The sequence below is a fragment of the Gavialis gangeticus genome, unplaced genomic scaffold (assembly GCF_001723915.1).
Source record: "Gavialis gangeticus isolate Ggan-Ray unplaced genomic scaffold, GavGan_comp1, whole genome shotgun sequence".
In the NCBI taxonomy this organism is placed as follows: Eukaryota; Metazoa; Chordata; order Crocodylia; family Gavialidae; genus Gavialis; species Gavialis gangeticus.
In genome coordinates, this window is record NW_017728996.1 from 28382562 (window position 1) to 28397207 (window position 14646).

Genomic DNA, 14646 nt, shown 5'->3' on the forward strand with positions numbered 1-14646 from the left:
ACTCTTGTATGTTGCGTGTTGGGAGAGTGTGGAATGTGGTTGGGGGTATGTGCGCGTGGAGGGGGTGTGTATGTGGGAAGGTTGGGGGTGTGGTCAGGGTATTGGGTGTGGGGGGGGTTTCTGGGGTGTGAAGGTGGTGTATGGATCCCCCCATAGCCTCTCTCCATGGTGCACAGCCCCCACTGGCAGCAGCATTATGTGGTGGACCCTCAGCATGCTCATGGCCCGCACAAGCGTAGTCGCCCAGTGGTGCATGGCTCCAGCTAGTTTTTGGAGCTGCACGTTGGCAGCAAGGAACAGAGCCAGGCCAGTCCACCTCTATTGCACAGGGCTCATGTGCAGCTCCCAGGACTTGGGTGCTGCTGGGGGGAAGCCCCATGTGATGGAGCCAGCAGTCTGGCCCTGCTTCTTGCCATCACATGTCACTCAGGGAACTCCACCAGGAGGCAGGGAGCATGGTGCCCCACCACTTCTGGCAGAGTCCCATGAGCTGCACGTGATGGTAGGGAGCAGGGCCAGGCCACTGGCTCCATCATGTGGAGCTTTCCTAGCAGTGGCACATGAGTCCCGGGAGCTGCACGTGAGTCCTGCATGATAGAGGTGGGCCAGCCTGGCTCCACTCCTTGTCATATGTAGCTCCCAGAACTGACTGGAGATTTGTGCCGCCGGTTGACTGTGCTCGTGCAGGCCATGAGAAGATCAAGGGCCCACTGCCGCCACCAGTGACAGCAGGGGCTGTGCGCCATGGCGGAGGGTGTATGTGCGGGGGGGGGGTTCCCCATTTTGGAACCCACCTTCTCTCACACCTCACAAACCCCACCCACACCATGCTCACCTGAGCTCTGTGCTCCTGGTGCCCTGCTGGGCATGGGCCCCAGGCTCCTTGCTCCTGCCAGCCTCATGTTCCACACTCTCCCCCAGCTGCAACTTCCCTGCCTGCTGCCTGGAGGAAACACTGCAGCAGGGACACAAGCAAGAGCCACTGGAGGCTCAGGAAGCCCAGCACATCCCCTGGCAGTGGCAACAGTGGCTCTGCCCAGAAGCTTTGCATGCCAGCTGGGGCTGGGGCCCTCCCATGCAGGAGGCTGGGAGCTGGGCAGTGTACAATTAATTGGTGGGCACCCGTAGGCCGGATGAAATGGCCTGGTGGGCTGGGTCCAGCCTGTGGGTTGTATTTTGCTCACCCCTGGTGTAGGATATCACCTACCTGATAAGTTCAAGGTACTTATTTTTTAAGTGTTTTTTCTCTTCTGATGTTGTAGAAAACAAATATTTAAATTTTTATCAAGCCTTAAAAGGTTTTGTGTAAACGAGGGGCAGGATTCAGGTGCTTAAAAATCTAGATTAATCCTGTTTCCCTCTTATTTTCTTTAACCCATCTGAAATGAACATGGCAGAAATTGATTCCTGTATATGTAAGAACTGAATCAAATGCTGTGCTACTGGCATTCTTGGTTTTCATAATTTATTTCATGGTCATTAGTGGTGGTTCATGCTTATTTCTATAAAGCAAGAGCTCAAATTGGAGACCTACACCTATAGCGTAAGAGGTTTAGCTTTAAAAAAGTAATTAATGTAATGTAATTTCAGACTCTTCTTTTCTTTTCCCACCACCAAGGAAAAATATTTATTCCCAAGAAGAAGACTGTACAGTCATATAAAGAAGAGAAAGTGTCTCTTGATCCAGAATTGGAGGAAGCCTTGACAAGTGCCACAGATACAGAACTATGTGACCTTGCAGGTTAGTTTTTATAGGACAGCAGTGTGTGCATGTTCATAAGTCTGATCCCACATACTAAATATTACATCTTGAAGAGCTGGTTATCTTAGATGCTGGCCCACGGTATGTCATGAGGATTGAGCTGAGTTCTTGGCTATGGGTATAAGATGTTAGAAGAACTGTGGGCCAAAGAGAACTAAAGAAGGATATTACTCTAGTTGAAGTAGTCTTTTAATTTTTTAAAATTTTTATCTGGCTTAAAATGAAAATCATGTGAAGAAATGATTAATGGTTTGCAGTCAGCTATAAGTATTATTTCAAAAATACATTTCAAACTTAAGTAGCCAGAAACTATACAATTCTTTTCTTTTATAGCTATCCTGGGAATGCACAATTTGATATCGAATGCTGATTTCTGTGATATAGTCGGAAGTAGCAATGGTGTTGACAAAGAGAGCTTCTCAAGTAAGTAGTCAAGACTTAAATAAAAATCTGTGTATAGTAAGGATTATCCAGCCCTGTTGCTACTACTGTATTAACTATTTAATATACTTATTCTTGCTGCAGAAATAGCGTTTAGTTTGCCAGATTTAGTTTACCAGATTTGAATCGTGCTTGTTGTGTGATATGCTAGATGAACTGTAGCAAGAGTGAGAATTAAAAGACAAAAATCTTGTTTTGTGAAAAACTCAGAAATGAATGAACAAACACATTTTATTTATGATTGAGTTTTACCTTTAAGATATGCTTCGTGACCCAATTTCCATCTGATTTCCCAAAAAATTACAGGGGATGCTATCTAGAATGTAGCAGAGAATCTTTAGAGAGCTTCTGAATTTAAATATGGCCAAAAGAGGACAATATACTCTGGGATGCCTTGGTTTTTTTGGAGGAGGGAATGAGCAAAAAATATATTTTAACAGGTAGCTTATGACTGTTTAGACACAATAGTTAGCATACATACTGTTTGTTAAGCTAATAAATCAACCATACGATTTATTGTCTTACATTTTAGATATAGTAAAAGGTGAAAAGATTTTGCCAGTTTTTGATGAACCACCAAATCCCACAAATGTGGAAGAAGCCCTGCAGAGGATTAAAGATAATGACTCTCGTCTTGTTGAAGTGAATCTGAACAATATAAAGGTAACTGTTTGGAACTTTTAATAAATGCACTCTGTTCTCTAAATAATTTTTCAATATCTTCAGTTCAGTATTTGAAGCTAGCCCCTTATAGACTCACTTTTAAATGTAACAGCTTTCTCGATACATTTTGAGTTGTATAATCTCAGGGTAGGGACTTGGATTCAAAATCTTTATCCGGTACTGTTTACATGTCATCCATAAGTGTTATTAAGAGCATAGTGATACATGCATATAGCATATTACTTGATTCATATATGATTTGATTAAAGTTGACCCTGCATATAAGTTGACCTCATACTTTCCAAATCAGCTTTAGGAAAAACATTTTTCCCCTAATGTAAATTGACTGGGGAAATCAGCAGAGAAAGCAGCAGAATAAGGACCTTGGACTTCAGAAAAGCAGACTTTGACTCACTCAAGGAATTGATGGGCAAGGATCCCCTGGGAGGTCAATCTGAGAGGGAAGGGTGTCCAAGAGAGCTAGTTGTATTTTAAAGAAACCTCCTGAGGGTGCAGAAATAAACCATCCCAACTCACAGAAAGACTTGCAAGTATGGCAGAAGACTAGCTTGGTTTATCGGGGAACTCTTCAGGGAGCTAAAACACAAAAAGCAAGCTTACAAAAGTGGAAACTTGGACAAACAACTAGGGAGGAGTATAAGAATATTGCTTGGGCATGCCAGGATGAAATCAGGAAGGCCAAAGCACAATTTGAGTTGCAGCTAGCAAGGGATGTGATCAGTAACAAGAAGGGCTTCAACAAGTATGTCAGCAAGAAGAGAAAAATCAGGAAAAGTGCAAGTCCCTTACTAAAAGGGGAGGCAGCCTAGTGACAGATGATGTGAAATGTCTGAAGTAGTCAATGTCTTGTTCACTTCAGTCTTCACAGGCAAGGTCAGCTCTCAGACTACTGCACTGGCAGCACAGTTTGGGGAGAAGGTGAGCAGCTAACAGTGGTGAAAGAACTGGTTAGAGACTATTTACAGAAGCTGGATGTGTACAAGTCCATGGGACTGGATGCTGTGCACTTGAGGGTGCTCAGGGAGTTGGCTGATGTGATTGTAGAGCTGCTGGCCATTATCTGTGAAAATACTTGGCGGCTGGGAGAGGTCCAAGATGATTGGAAAAGGGCCAGCGTAGTGCCCATCTTTAAGAAAGGGAAGGAGGAGGATCTGGGGAGTTACAGGTCAGTTGGCCTTACCTCAGTCCCTGGAAAAATCATGGAGCAGGTCCTCAAGGAATTCATTTCTGAGCAATTGGAGACAGTGATTAGGAAAAGTCAGTATGGATTAATCAAGGGCAAATCATACCTGGCTAACCTGATTGCCTTCTATGATGAGATGACTGGCTGTGTGGATGTGGGAAGAGCAGTGGACATGATATACCTTGATTTAAGCAAGGTTTTTGATATGGTGTCTCACAGTGTTCTTGCAAACAAGCCAAGGAAGTACAGGTTGGATTGATGAGCTGTAAGATAGAAAACTGTTGGGCTCAAAGGGTAGTAATCAATACATCTGTATTTGGCAACCAGTATCGAGTGGACTGCCCTAGCGGTTGGTCTTGCAGCCGGTTTTCAATATGTTTGTTGACCTTGAAGTGGTATTGAGTGCACCCTCAGCAGGTTTGCGGAAGGTACCAAGCTGTGGGCAGTAGGGTTGTGTGAAACGCCATAGTTTCATTTCGATGTCTGTTTTGCAGTTTCAAAGGGACAGTGTTTTGTTTCGTCATTCATTTCATTTCAAAGCACTGTCCAGTTTTGTTTTGTCGAAACTGCTTCACTGTTTCAGAGTTTTGCCCATAGGCTATAAAGGGGAATCATGAAAATGCCTAATACTTTGTCGTTTCTTGCCTGAATTGGATGATAATTGCAGGTACGGTAGCCCCTTCTGAGGGCATGAAGCCTGCCAAGTTTCAAGGAGAGAGGTGCAGAGGTTTCTTGGAAACTGCATCTCAAACATCAAAAAGCAAAACTCATGACACTTGCTGGCAGCTGCAGCCACTGTCATCCAGCGCAGATCTGGGAGTCTGAACTCCTGGGAGGGCTGCAAGGCCGTGCAAGACTCCTGCTCAGGGGTGCAGGCCCCCAGATCAGCACTGGATGAGAGGAGGCTGCTGCTGCCACCTGGACTGGCACTGGGTACAACCCACACCCAGCGCTGGGGAAGACTGACACTGCTGCTGGCCCCAGGCAGCAGCAGCAGCAGCCTCCTGTCATCTGGTCCGGTGACGGGAGGCAGGGGAGAGCCAGGGCTGTGCTCCAAGCAGCTCCGCAGCCCCATGGAGCTCAGCCTGGTGGCAGGAGGTGGAGAGCAGCCCTGGCTCTCCCTGTCTCCCACCGCCGGGCTGCAATCTGTGGGGCTGCAGAACCACTTGGAGCACAGCCTTGGCTCTCCTGCCTCCCACCACTGGGCTGGTCTGAAACTCAAAATGTTTAAAAATGTTTAGAGTGCCCTTGTTTTGAAGCTTTTTGTTTAGTTTTAATTTTGCTGTTTCAAGTTTGAAATGCGTCAAAACAGCTTTGAAACAAAACACTCAGTGAAATTTCGCACAGCCCTAGTGGGCAGCATTAGATATGCTTGAAGTAGGGCTAGGATTTAGAGACCTAGAGAAATTGGAGAATTGGACCAAAAGAAATCTGATGAGGTTCAATAAGGAGAAGTGCAAAGGTCTGCACTTGGGAGAAAACCCATGCACCGGGACAAGCTGGGGACTGACTGACTAAGGATGTGGACAAGTTGGAGAGAATCCAGTGGAGGGCAGCAAAAATGGTTCAGGGACTGGGGCACATGACTTACGAAGAGAAGCTGGGGGAACTGGGCTTATTTAGTCTGGAGAAGAGATGACTGAAGGCAGATTTAATAACAGCCTTCAGTTACCTGAAGGGTGGTTCCAAAGTGGATGGAGTTGGACTGTTCTCAGTGGTAGCAGATGACAGAATAAGGAGGAGTGATCTCAAGTTGCAGCAAGGAAGTTTAGGTTAGATCTTAGGAAAACAAAATCTCTCATGAGGAGGGTAGTAAAACACTGGAACATGTTACCCAGAGAGGCTGTGGAATCTCTGTCCTTGGAGGTTTTTAAGATACAGCTAGAAGATGCCTTTTTATGGTATTTTTATGGAAGTGTTTTGAGGGGGTCCAGGGAAGATTGACTTATTGGACAATACAGCAAAAGTAGCTGTCTATAATTATGATTATTTCCAGTTATGATTGTGACTGACAAATTTTTAAACAGTATTTATATGAAACAATTTAATATATCTAAACCAATCATCAATAGTTTTGGTTTGCTTTTTTAATATGTCCAAATTATTTACTGTTTCCACTACGAATACAAAATCTATGCCACGGTATAAGAATTGCATACATTAGTTAGACCAGACACAGTATGCACCCATAAAGCTAACAAAATACAATGTATTGCTATGATGTATACAAAAAGAATAACCAAGTTCTCATCATAGTCATCCAAAATTATTGCATTTGATTCTAATGGTCCAAAATGAACTAGTCTACTTTTGTAAACCTAGTTAAGCAGAACATAAATATTTTAAACAATTTTGCATTCAGAAGGAATTTCTAGTTATTCCTTTCCCTAATCGATCTTGACTTGTGATATACAGCCCACTTCATGAAAGAGGCATTAACGTATGCATGCAGCCCTAGTAGAATATTCGCCTTGCATACTTGCTCCTTCCAGGACAAGGCACTTTCTAACATTTTCATATGTGGCACTGACTTGAATATAGTAAAGTGTATATAGGTGACTTAAGAAATTACCCTAACACTCTGCCCACTTTATACACATCTAAACCTCTGCTGTGGGACTAGGTTCTTTGATAATAATTTAAAATTTAGTGTTCAGGTATGTTTACATATAGAAAGAATAAGATAATGTGAAGAGTTGTGCTGGAAAAAAATCTTAATAGTGGAGATTCTCAAGAATGTAAAATATTTTTAATTCAAGAACATCCCGATTCCAAGGCTGAAAGAATTTGCAAAGGCTTTGGAAACCAACACTCATGTGAAGAAATTCAGCCTTGCAGCTACTCGAAGCAATGACCCTGTTGCTGTTGTAAGTTGAACTATTGTTTTCAGCTAATAGTATATGGTTGGGAAGAGGCAGGGGGAAAATTTGATTGAACTGAAATCTATTTGAAAGTCCTAGTAACTGAAAGATTATAACAATTTCATTCCCTTGTATTCAGAAGTAAAATATTGTTAAATGCACCCTAGCTGCATCTCATTGGGCAAGTATTTTACCATTTCATGAATATGCCAGAGTGTGTTAACTACAATATAAATGAAACTTGGTACTCCGGCATTTTAGTGCTTTCCGTCTTGTGAGAGATTCTCAGGTAGACCTCCTTCCCTCCTAACAACTGATTCCCCCTTGCTTAGATGTCAATGCTTCTTCATTCCAGAAACCAGTAATGTCTATAGAACTTGGTTTAAAGGAGCTCTTCTCTTAACAAATAGAGATGTTAATACCTGTATTATAAGATTCTGTGCTGAACACAGTTTCTGTAGCAGGTAGATCAAAAAAAAATATTTTGTAATGTGTTGACTTAATATTGATATTCTGTCCTAATTGTGACATTTTAAATCAAGGTTGAGTCTCAAGGTCTCTAGCTGGTTGGTAAATAAACTCAAATACTAGATATTTGTGTTCTTTGCTTCTGTACATTTCCCCCCCCCCATGAAGTCGAAACCTTTTATCCAGTAGTATCTTGTTAACATTTCAAATAAATTCAGAATCACAGACTTTCCTTCAAAATAAAGATCTCTGGTTCTGCATTAAGTTTTTTTTCATTTCAAATTTGGAACAGAAATAAATTTGAAACATCCTGTGAATAACGTTTTAGAAAATTTCTTTTTAGATTTATCAGAATAAGTTGTCAATTAAACTGAAGTATTTTATTCAAATTTCTGATCTCATTGTAGCGTGTATGTTTTATAATACATATTACATAAAAACAAGTTTATATCTTACTGAAATGTTTGGTTTATTTTTTTTAGGTTTTGTCAAAAAGATTGAAAGGTTTCCATTTTCCACTGAAACCATTTTCTAACTAGCTCTCACCTTGGTGATTGACTTTAAAAGCCATTCTCTTGCATTTTCTTCTTTTAACAAATGGCAATCATAAGTATTCTAGAAGTCGTATTTCCTGCCTATAAATCCCTCAGATCTAATTTCATCTGTTGTGTGAACAGGCTTGTTATAGCTTTCATTGTTTACTTTAAGCAGCTTTGTATTATTTCACTGGGCACCACAGAGTTTTTTGCAAAGCTTACCAAGTGGATGTGGTCCAATATGCTAATTTCAGACGATTTATATTCTGTGTAGGTTCTAGTTTGTAGCAAGTGAAGGACACAGACCCTTTAATTGCATACTGTACCACTGAAACTTGTCTACACTGGAGAAGGCTGGTTGTAGAGTCATCTTCCATTCTCAAAAGGCTGTAAACTTATATTATGCGTTTACTTAAACTCCCACATAATCCTTGCATGTGTAGTTGATTGTAGTGTCACTTGTAATTAAATCATAATGAACATTTCCTGCATTCCAAGGCTTTTGCTGATATGCTGAGAGTGAACAAAACATTGAAAAGTCTAAATATAGAATCCAACTTCATCACTGGAGCTGGCATTCTGGCACTGACTGATGCACTAAAAGAGAATGAAACCTTGACAGAGATCAAAATCAATAACCAGGTAAGTGAGCTGATCGTATGTTTATAGTTGCATTGCTGCAGACATGCTGTTTACCCTGAGTGTGACACATTTGATAGAACAGATACTCATTTGTAATAGATTCACGTACATTTTTGAAGACAAGCTGAGTGTCTTATAGGATTTGATATACTACTTTTTTTATAACTCATTCATAAATCTTTGTTCCAGAGTGTTTTTTCTAGCCAGAAGCAGGGATGTTAAAAATGGACAATGTTCATCTGAAATAGGACAAAGCTGGAGGAAAAGATGAATTCATAAAGCTCCCATGCATCATAAGTAATGATAAAACATGAAAGAGAGTGTCTGTGTATAGTGATGATCAAACAGTGTCTTAGTCAGGACTGGCTAACTGGGAATCCTGCTGACCCCACAAAATAGAAATGCAATGGGAATTACATTTTAGCAGTGAAAGAGGCCAAGAGACCTTTAAAATCTAGGTTGAAATAAGAGGAGATGGATGAACAGTTGTATCGTGTTACACTGCCTCCTTCCTCACCTTCTAGTGGAATGAAACTGGGTATTTGAAAGAGCCAAGGCCTAGAAAGGGCACAGAACCTGGTACCTGACAACTGTGGGCTGTAGAGAGCAAGGATTCAGCACAGACGGTTTGTTCAGTTCCTCCTGGAGTCTCTCACCTAATGTTACAGCCTTACAAAGGTCCAGGGCTAGTTATCTGATGAAAGGTGCCAAGTCTGTCTCTCAAGTTTCGGCTGCTTTCTGTTGTGAGAGAATGGGGCAAGATACCATATTTACTCAAATATAATCAGTGGTGTAGTCTAAGACGCCCCCCCCATAATTAGATTCCATATATGGAAAACATATATTTGTTACAGTTTTCTGGGTATAAAATCTAATTTTTGGAGGTTTTCCTTGAATTTGTCCCCCTTCCACTGCTACAGCAGGGAAAATAAATGTGGGTAGCCCTTTGGTCAGGTAGCCCTTTGCTCTCTGTTTCCCTCCCAGTTTTTTTCCCTGACAGCCCCTTCCCCCTCTCCGTACTGTCCGACCCTGCTCTCCCTGAGCACATGGAAGTAAGAAGCAAATTTGAAAACAATAGCCTTGACATTAAGCATGGCAGTAGTGATTTGCCTATGGTACTTATAGACTGTTTATTGAGAATTGATGCACATTACCTGTTTTGAAAACTGCCGGAAGTTTTAGCACAGGTACTCCATAAACACTTGTTAAAAAGCACTTCAGCAACTACTTGTACACTACAGTACAAACTATGCATGATATTAGTCCAGAGGCAAAGGCTTGTAATTTTACCACATACTTCATTGGGCTGGGTCCCACCAGAGTCAACAGCATTTCAAACCACAGTGACCCCACAGCTCAACACTGCTTAGTATGTGTGCGTACTCCAGATTCTCTCCCCCCCCCCACTGCCCTCCCAAGGAGCCACATGCTAATTAGCCCCCACTCATGACTGGAACCGGGTGTTCCTGTCAAGTCCTGGCATGCTCCAAAGATTTATGTGCATGAGGCACAGGGCAACCTGATCAGGCTTCACATCATGGAGGGTGGAGGCACATTAACTCTGTGCACCGGGCTGAGAGGGGGTGGGGACAGGCATTCCGAGGGAACTGTATGCAATGCTGTGACGCAGCATGACGAGAGAGTCGGTGGTCATGGGGACTGCACGCAGTGGGCACTACCATATGTCTTATTCATATAGGCTGCACTAGGTTCCCATCAGCGTGTTTGCCCAATGTGGGCTGGGTGTTTTATAGTCAAGCTCAGTGTTGGCTGCATGACTGCATTTAATCAGTTTCATAGTTGGTTTCCATTGTTAAGCACATGCTGCTTTTGACAACAGTTTAATGATAGACAATGTATTTAGTGAGATTCCCTTGTATGTGATTATAAGAAGACCGGCTTTTTCTCTCCATGCCAGTGAGGGGGGAGGGGAGGGGAGGTGTTGAGGACCTCATCTTGTATTCAAGTAAATATGTGCTTGTCATTCTTCTTTCCTAACTATTGCCGGCTGCAGGAAGCTGTTGTGTAGTTCTCCAGCCCCATACTTCCAGTATCTGGGCGGGCTTGTTTAAAATGTCTTGGCTAAAATGCTGACTAATACCTTTGGAACTTGCATGTAGACAGGACAAACTACTCTGGCCTGCGTTAGTTGGTCAGCCGAAACATTAGAGCCAAACCTAGGACTGACCATGACCATTTAACACTTGTTAAGGCATATTTTGCTTTGTCAGCAATCAGGTTTTAAAACACATTAGCTAACACCTTTTCTCCCCTCTCACCCCCAAGCCTAGACAGATCCTTGTCAGATTATGAAATGAGGCTTATTATGCCTTTTTTCTAGAGTGTTGTCCCTAGGGCTCCTATACATTTCCACAAATAAAGCCATAACTTTATTTCTTTCTTAAACGTCCTTACTGGGGAGCTGGGCTCCAGGCCCTTTCCGAGTGGGAAGCATGGAAAGTTGAAGGTAATTGCCCTGTAGATGTCATTGCTTGGAATTAAGGAGTGCTAAATATTTTATTCTGTTAACTGTTCCTGATGTACTTTAAATATTGGTTTCACTGAAGTGTTACACAGGCTGTAACTTCAGCTTGTTTTCATTGATTGAAGATCGTTTTAGCCCAGAACAGTCATGTCTACCCAGACAGCATTAGAAATTCCAGAGGAAAAGATTTGGTATCATCAAAAAATCCCATAACGTAATAAACAGTTTGAGGTCATGGTTCTTATGTCTTAATGAAAATGGTCAGTCCTTTTTCTTCTTAATTTTGTGTTCTAAATAAACTTCAAACTTAGTGTTCTAAGCACGTAGCACTTTATCAGAGAGACTCCCCATTATATTGCATTTTTAAAAGAGAGATTGCACTTACTCTTCAGTTGTGACAGCAGTAGAAGAGACCTTGCTTTTACCGAGTAAGTGATACATGGGCGGAATAGGTCCACAAATTTGGATAACCTTTCCTTTCTTTTCCCTTTGTGATGGTAGCCTGGCAGGTCCAGAAAATGTCTAAAGGCCACTACCAACTACTATAAACTAGGTAGCATGGGACCAATGTTCCCTCTAAGGAGGAGTGGTCTGTGAGTGCACTGCCTTGGTCCGGCATGGGACGCTTATTGAAGGGGCCTGGAGGCTGGAGCCGAGAGGCTGGGGCTGAGAGGCTGGCGCGGGCTCCGCTGGCTCCGGGGAAGCACTCCGCTCCCCCGCATCAGGGCCCAGGAGTGGAGCTAGCCCTGATGCGGGGGAGTAGAGTGCTTCCCTGGAGCTGACGGAGCCCACGCCAGGCTCTGGTGCACAGCCTTGAAAAGGCTGTGCACAGCCACACGTTTAGTTGTGCGCAGCTGTGCATGCGCGCACCTTAGAGGGGACCTTGCATGGGACTCTTCCTGACTGTACAGTGCCCATAAGGATACACAAGAACTTGGGCAAGCTTGAGACGGGTACAAACAACAATGTGCAGGAAGGGGACCAGCTCTGGGAAGGAGAAAGATGGTGTGTAACTGATGCAAATATATGAATGTGGGAGTACTCCTCTAGGTGTAAGTTTTAAAAAGAAATTAAAAAAATGCTCTTAAAGTTGGTGCCAAGTTGCTATAGGGACTGGTGCTCTGAGGTACGTAGAAACACCTACACTCTGAACTTCTTTGATCAAAACAGAAATTGCTATCTAGAAGTGAAACATCTTCATTGTATAGTTATTTCCTGTTTAAAAAAATAAAAACCTAATATTGAAGTGTTAATGTTTGTTAACAGAGGCAGCAGTTGGGACAACCTGTAGAAATGGAAATTGCCAAGATGCTGGAGGAGAACACACAGATCCTTAAATTCGGATACCAGTTCACACAACAGGGACCACGGACCAAGGCAGCTTCAGCTATCACAAAAAATAATGATTTGGGTAAGACCAGTCTGTAGAGAGACTGATGAATGACCTTATCAGCACAGGAGTCAGAGTAGTTTTGCTTTGCATTTTAATGGATTTTCTCAGGATAAAAAGATGCAGGTAAAACTTTCAGTTTTCTTCTGCACTTGAGTCTTGCTTTCATTTATGCTGTTTCTTCCTCTTCCTCACTTCTAATGACATCTCTGTGTCCCTAAGGTGGAGTCCAGTATTCTTCTGGCGGTAGCATCAAAAATGAGAATTCCAGATAAGGTTTAACTAAAAAGAGCATACTGATCAGTAATTTCACATTTGGTTTGGGCCAGAATAAGTTTAGCACTTTCTTAAAAGGCCACTGTGAAATTGTGAGTTAAAAAGTGCAGCCTACTCTCTTTCTTCTTTTCCACTTCACCCCATTGTTTATTACTCCAGTTGGGAGACTAATCCAGTCCCTGGTACCAGGATACATTTCTACAGAAGGCTAACCAACTCGGTGAGAGATGAGAACTCAAGTCACTCCTAAAAGAGTACTCTAGAAATGCAAACTCTCTAGCTATAAATCAAATGAATATGAGAAGTATGGTTAAAACAGGAATGCCTCTTTACCTTTTTCACTGTGTACAGTCTAAATTCCTGGTTAGAGAGATGCACCATGATACAAGAGAGGCCATGAGCCAGGCAGCTAAGAAGATGTTGCACAGAAACTTGAGGGGGAAGTGAGGACCATTGTTTAGGGCCTATGGTGTAGAAAGCTTGGAAATGGGTCAAGAGATGCCATTTAAGGAAAGCTAGCCTGAGGGTGGTAAGGTTGCTCTAAAAGAGGCAAGGAAGGAGGAGGCATAGGAGAGGCCTCAGTTGAAGGATACAGGAAAGCTACATAAATACCTCAAGAGAGCCTAGATTTTGAAGCTCGCAGTTGGATCTTTTTCTCTTATTTTAAGTGTTGCTCTACTTGTCTTGAACTTCCCTCTTTTTTTCTATGAGTTCTTATTTCAGCATTTAATTGTTGGAAATCTATTTTTATATTCTCTTTTGATATCTTGCCTTTTTTTTCCCCTTGCTTTCTTAGTCTGGAGTGTGCAAGTAAAAATTTCTGCAAATGCCCTTCCATCTCTCCAGCCCTGAAGCTACAGAGACAGGTTATTGTGAATACCCATTTGGGTATCGAGCACTGAAACTGTGATGTTTAAAGTCTCGCATCACTGTCTTTGTATGTTTCTTCTGAAAAATTGAGTAGACTTTCTCATGATTTTGTGCTGTACTGTACCCTGTTTTTGTTTGCTTGACATTTCTGTATAAATCAGTTTTAACTGCATGACTGGAGAAGTCAGTAGTGTGAATGAAACATCCATTTTTGCAACCTAATTAGAAACGGATATTAATGAAATGTAGATCAGTTTTACTGTAAAACAAACACACTCCAGTCATTCAGTGAACCCAGCATATTGTTTAACTCTAAACACCATGTGATCTTTATTAACTTTACTCACTAATCCTGTGTTGCTTTTGTAACATCATCTCAGGAGGTCTGCAAACCAATTCGCTCATTTAACAATTAACTGAAGATTTTATCAAGTTGCTGAGCATATCCTAAGATTTTTTTCACTAAATGTATGGTTCTTGGGGCATATTACAAAATTACTCTGTTCACTATTGAAGTATATTCACTAATTAGAACTATAATTCACCACCTCTTAAGTTTGCTTACTAGACTAGAGTGTTGCAAGCACTTTTTATTTTTTACTATACAAACATTTTATGGTATTCATAGGTACCAGAATATAATATTCCAAGTTGCTAATGAATAAATTAAAAATCCTGGGTAATGTTAAGTGTTATTTAATAGAGCTGTGCAAAACAGCACCGTTCCATTTCAACTTCAATTTCACTGTTTCAACAGGACAATGTTTTGTTTTGAGTTTTGTTTCGTCAAAACTGTTTTGCTGTTTCAATGTTTCGCCCATAGGCTGTAATGGGGAAGCATAAAACAGCCTATAACTTTCAGTTCTTGATTGATTCGGATGAAACTTGCAGGAATGGGTATCCCCTTCTGAGGCCATGAAGCCTGTCAAGTTTCAAGGAGATAGGTGCAGGGGTTTGTGGGAAACTGAACCTCACGCTGCTGACAAGCAAAACTTGTGACATGGGTGACAGAAAGCAGGCCAGTTCAAACAATTCTGCCTTTTATGCT

At 41.9% G+C, this 14646-nt stretch overlaps 1 protein-coding gene across 4 annotated transcripts in view; it reads left to right on the plus strand.

The window, feature by feature from the left end:
* Positions 1-14646, plus strand: part of LOC109288609 (tropomodulin-3) — a 66472-nt gene that overhangs the window by 43283 nt on the left and 8543 nt on the right. For 3 of the 4 annotated variants that reach the window (XM_019504222.1, XM_019504223.1, XM_019504224.1), the window contains exons 4-10: positions 1619-1741; positions 2096-2185; positions 2736-2866; positions 6830-6937; positions 8434-8577; positions 12329-12473; positions 13525-13594. In XM_019504222.1, coding sequence (XP_019359767.1) covers positions 1619-1741; positions 2096-2185; positions 2736-2866; positions 6830-6937; positions 8434-8577; positions 12329-12473; positions 13525-13580 — 797 coding nt within the window. In that variant the 3' untranslated portion in view covers positions 13581-13594. The remainder of the gene's footprint in view (positions 1-1618; positions 1742-2095; positions 2186-2735; positions 2867-6829; positions 6938-8433; positions 8578-12328; positions 12474-13524; positions 13595-14646) is intronic. The other variant, XM_019504225.1, reaches the window with a different exon arrangement.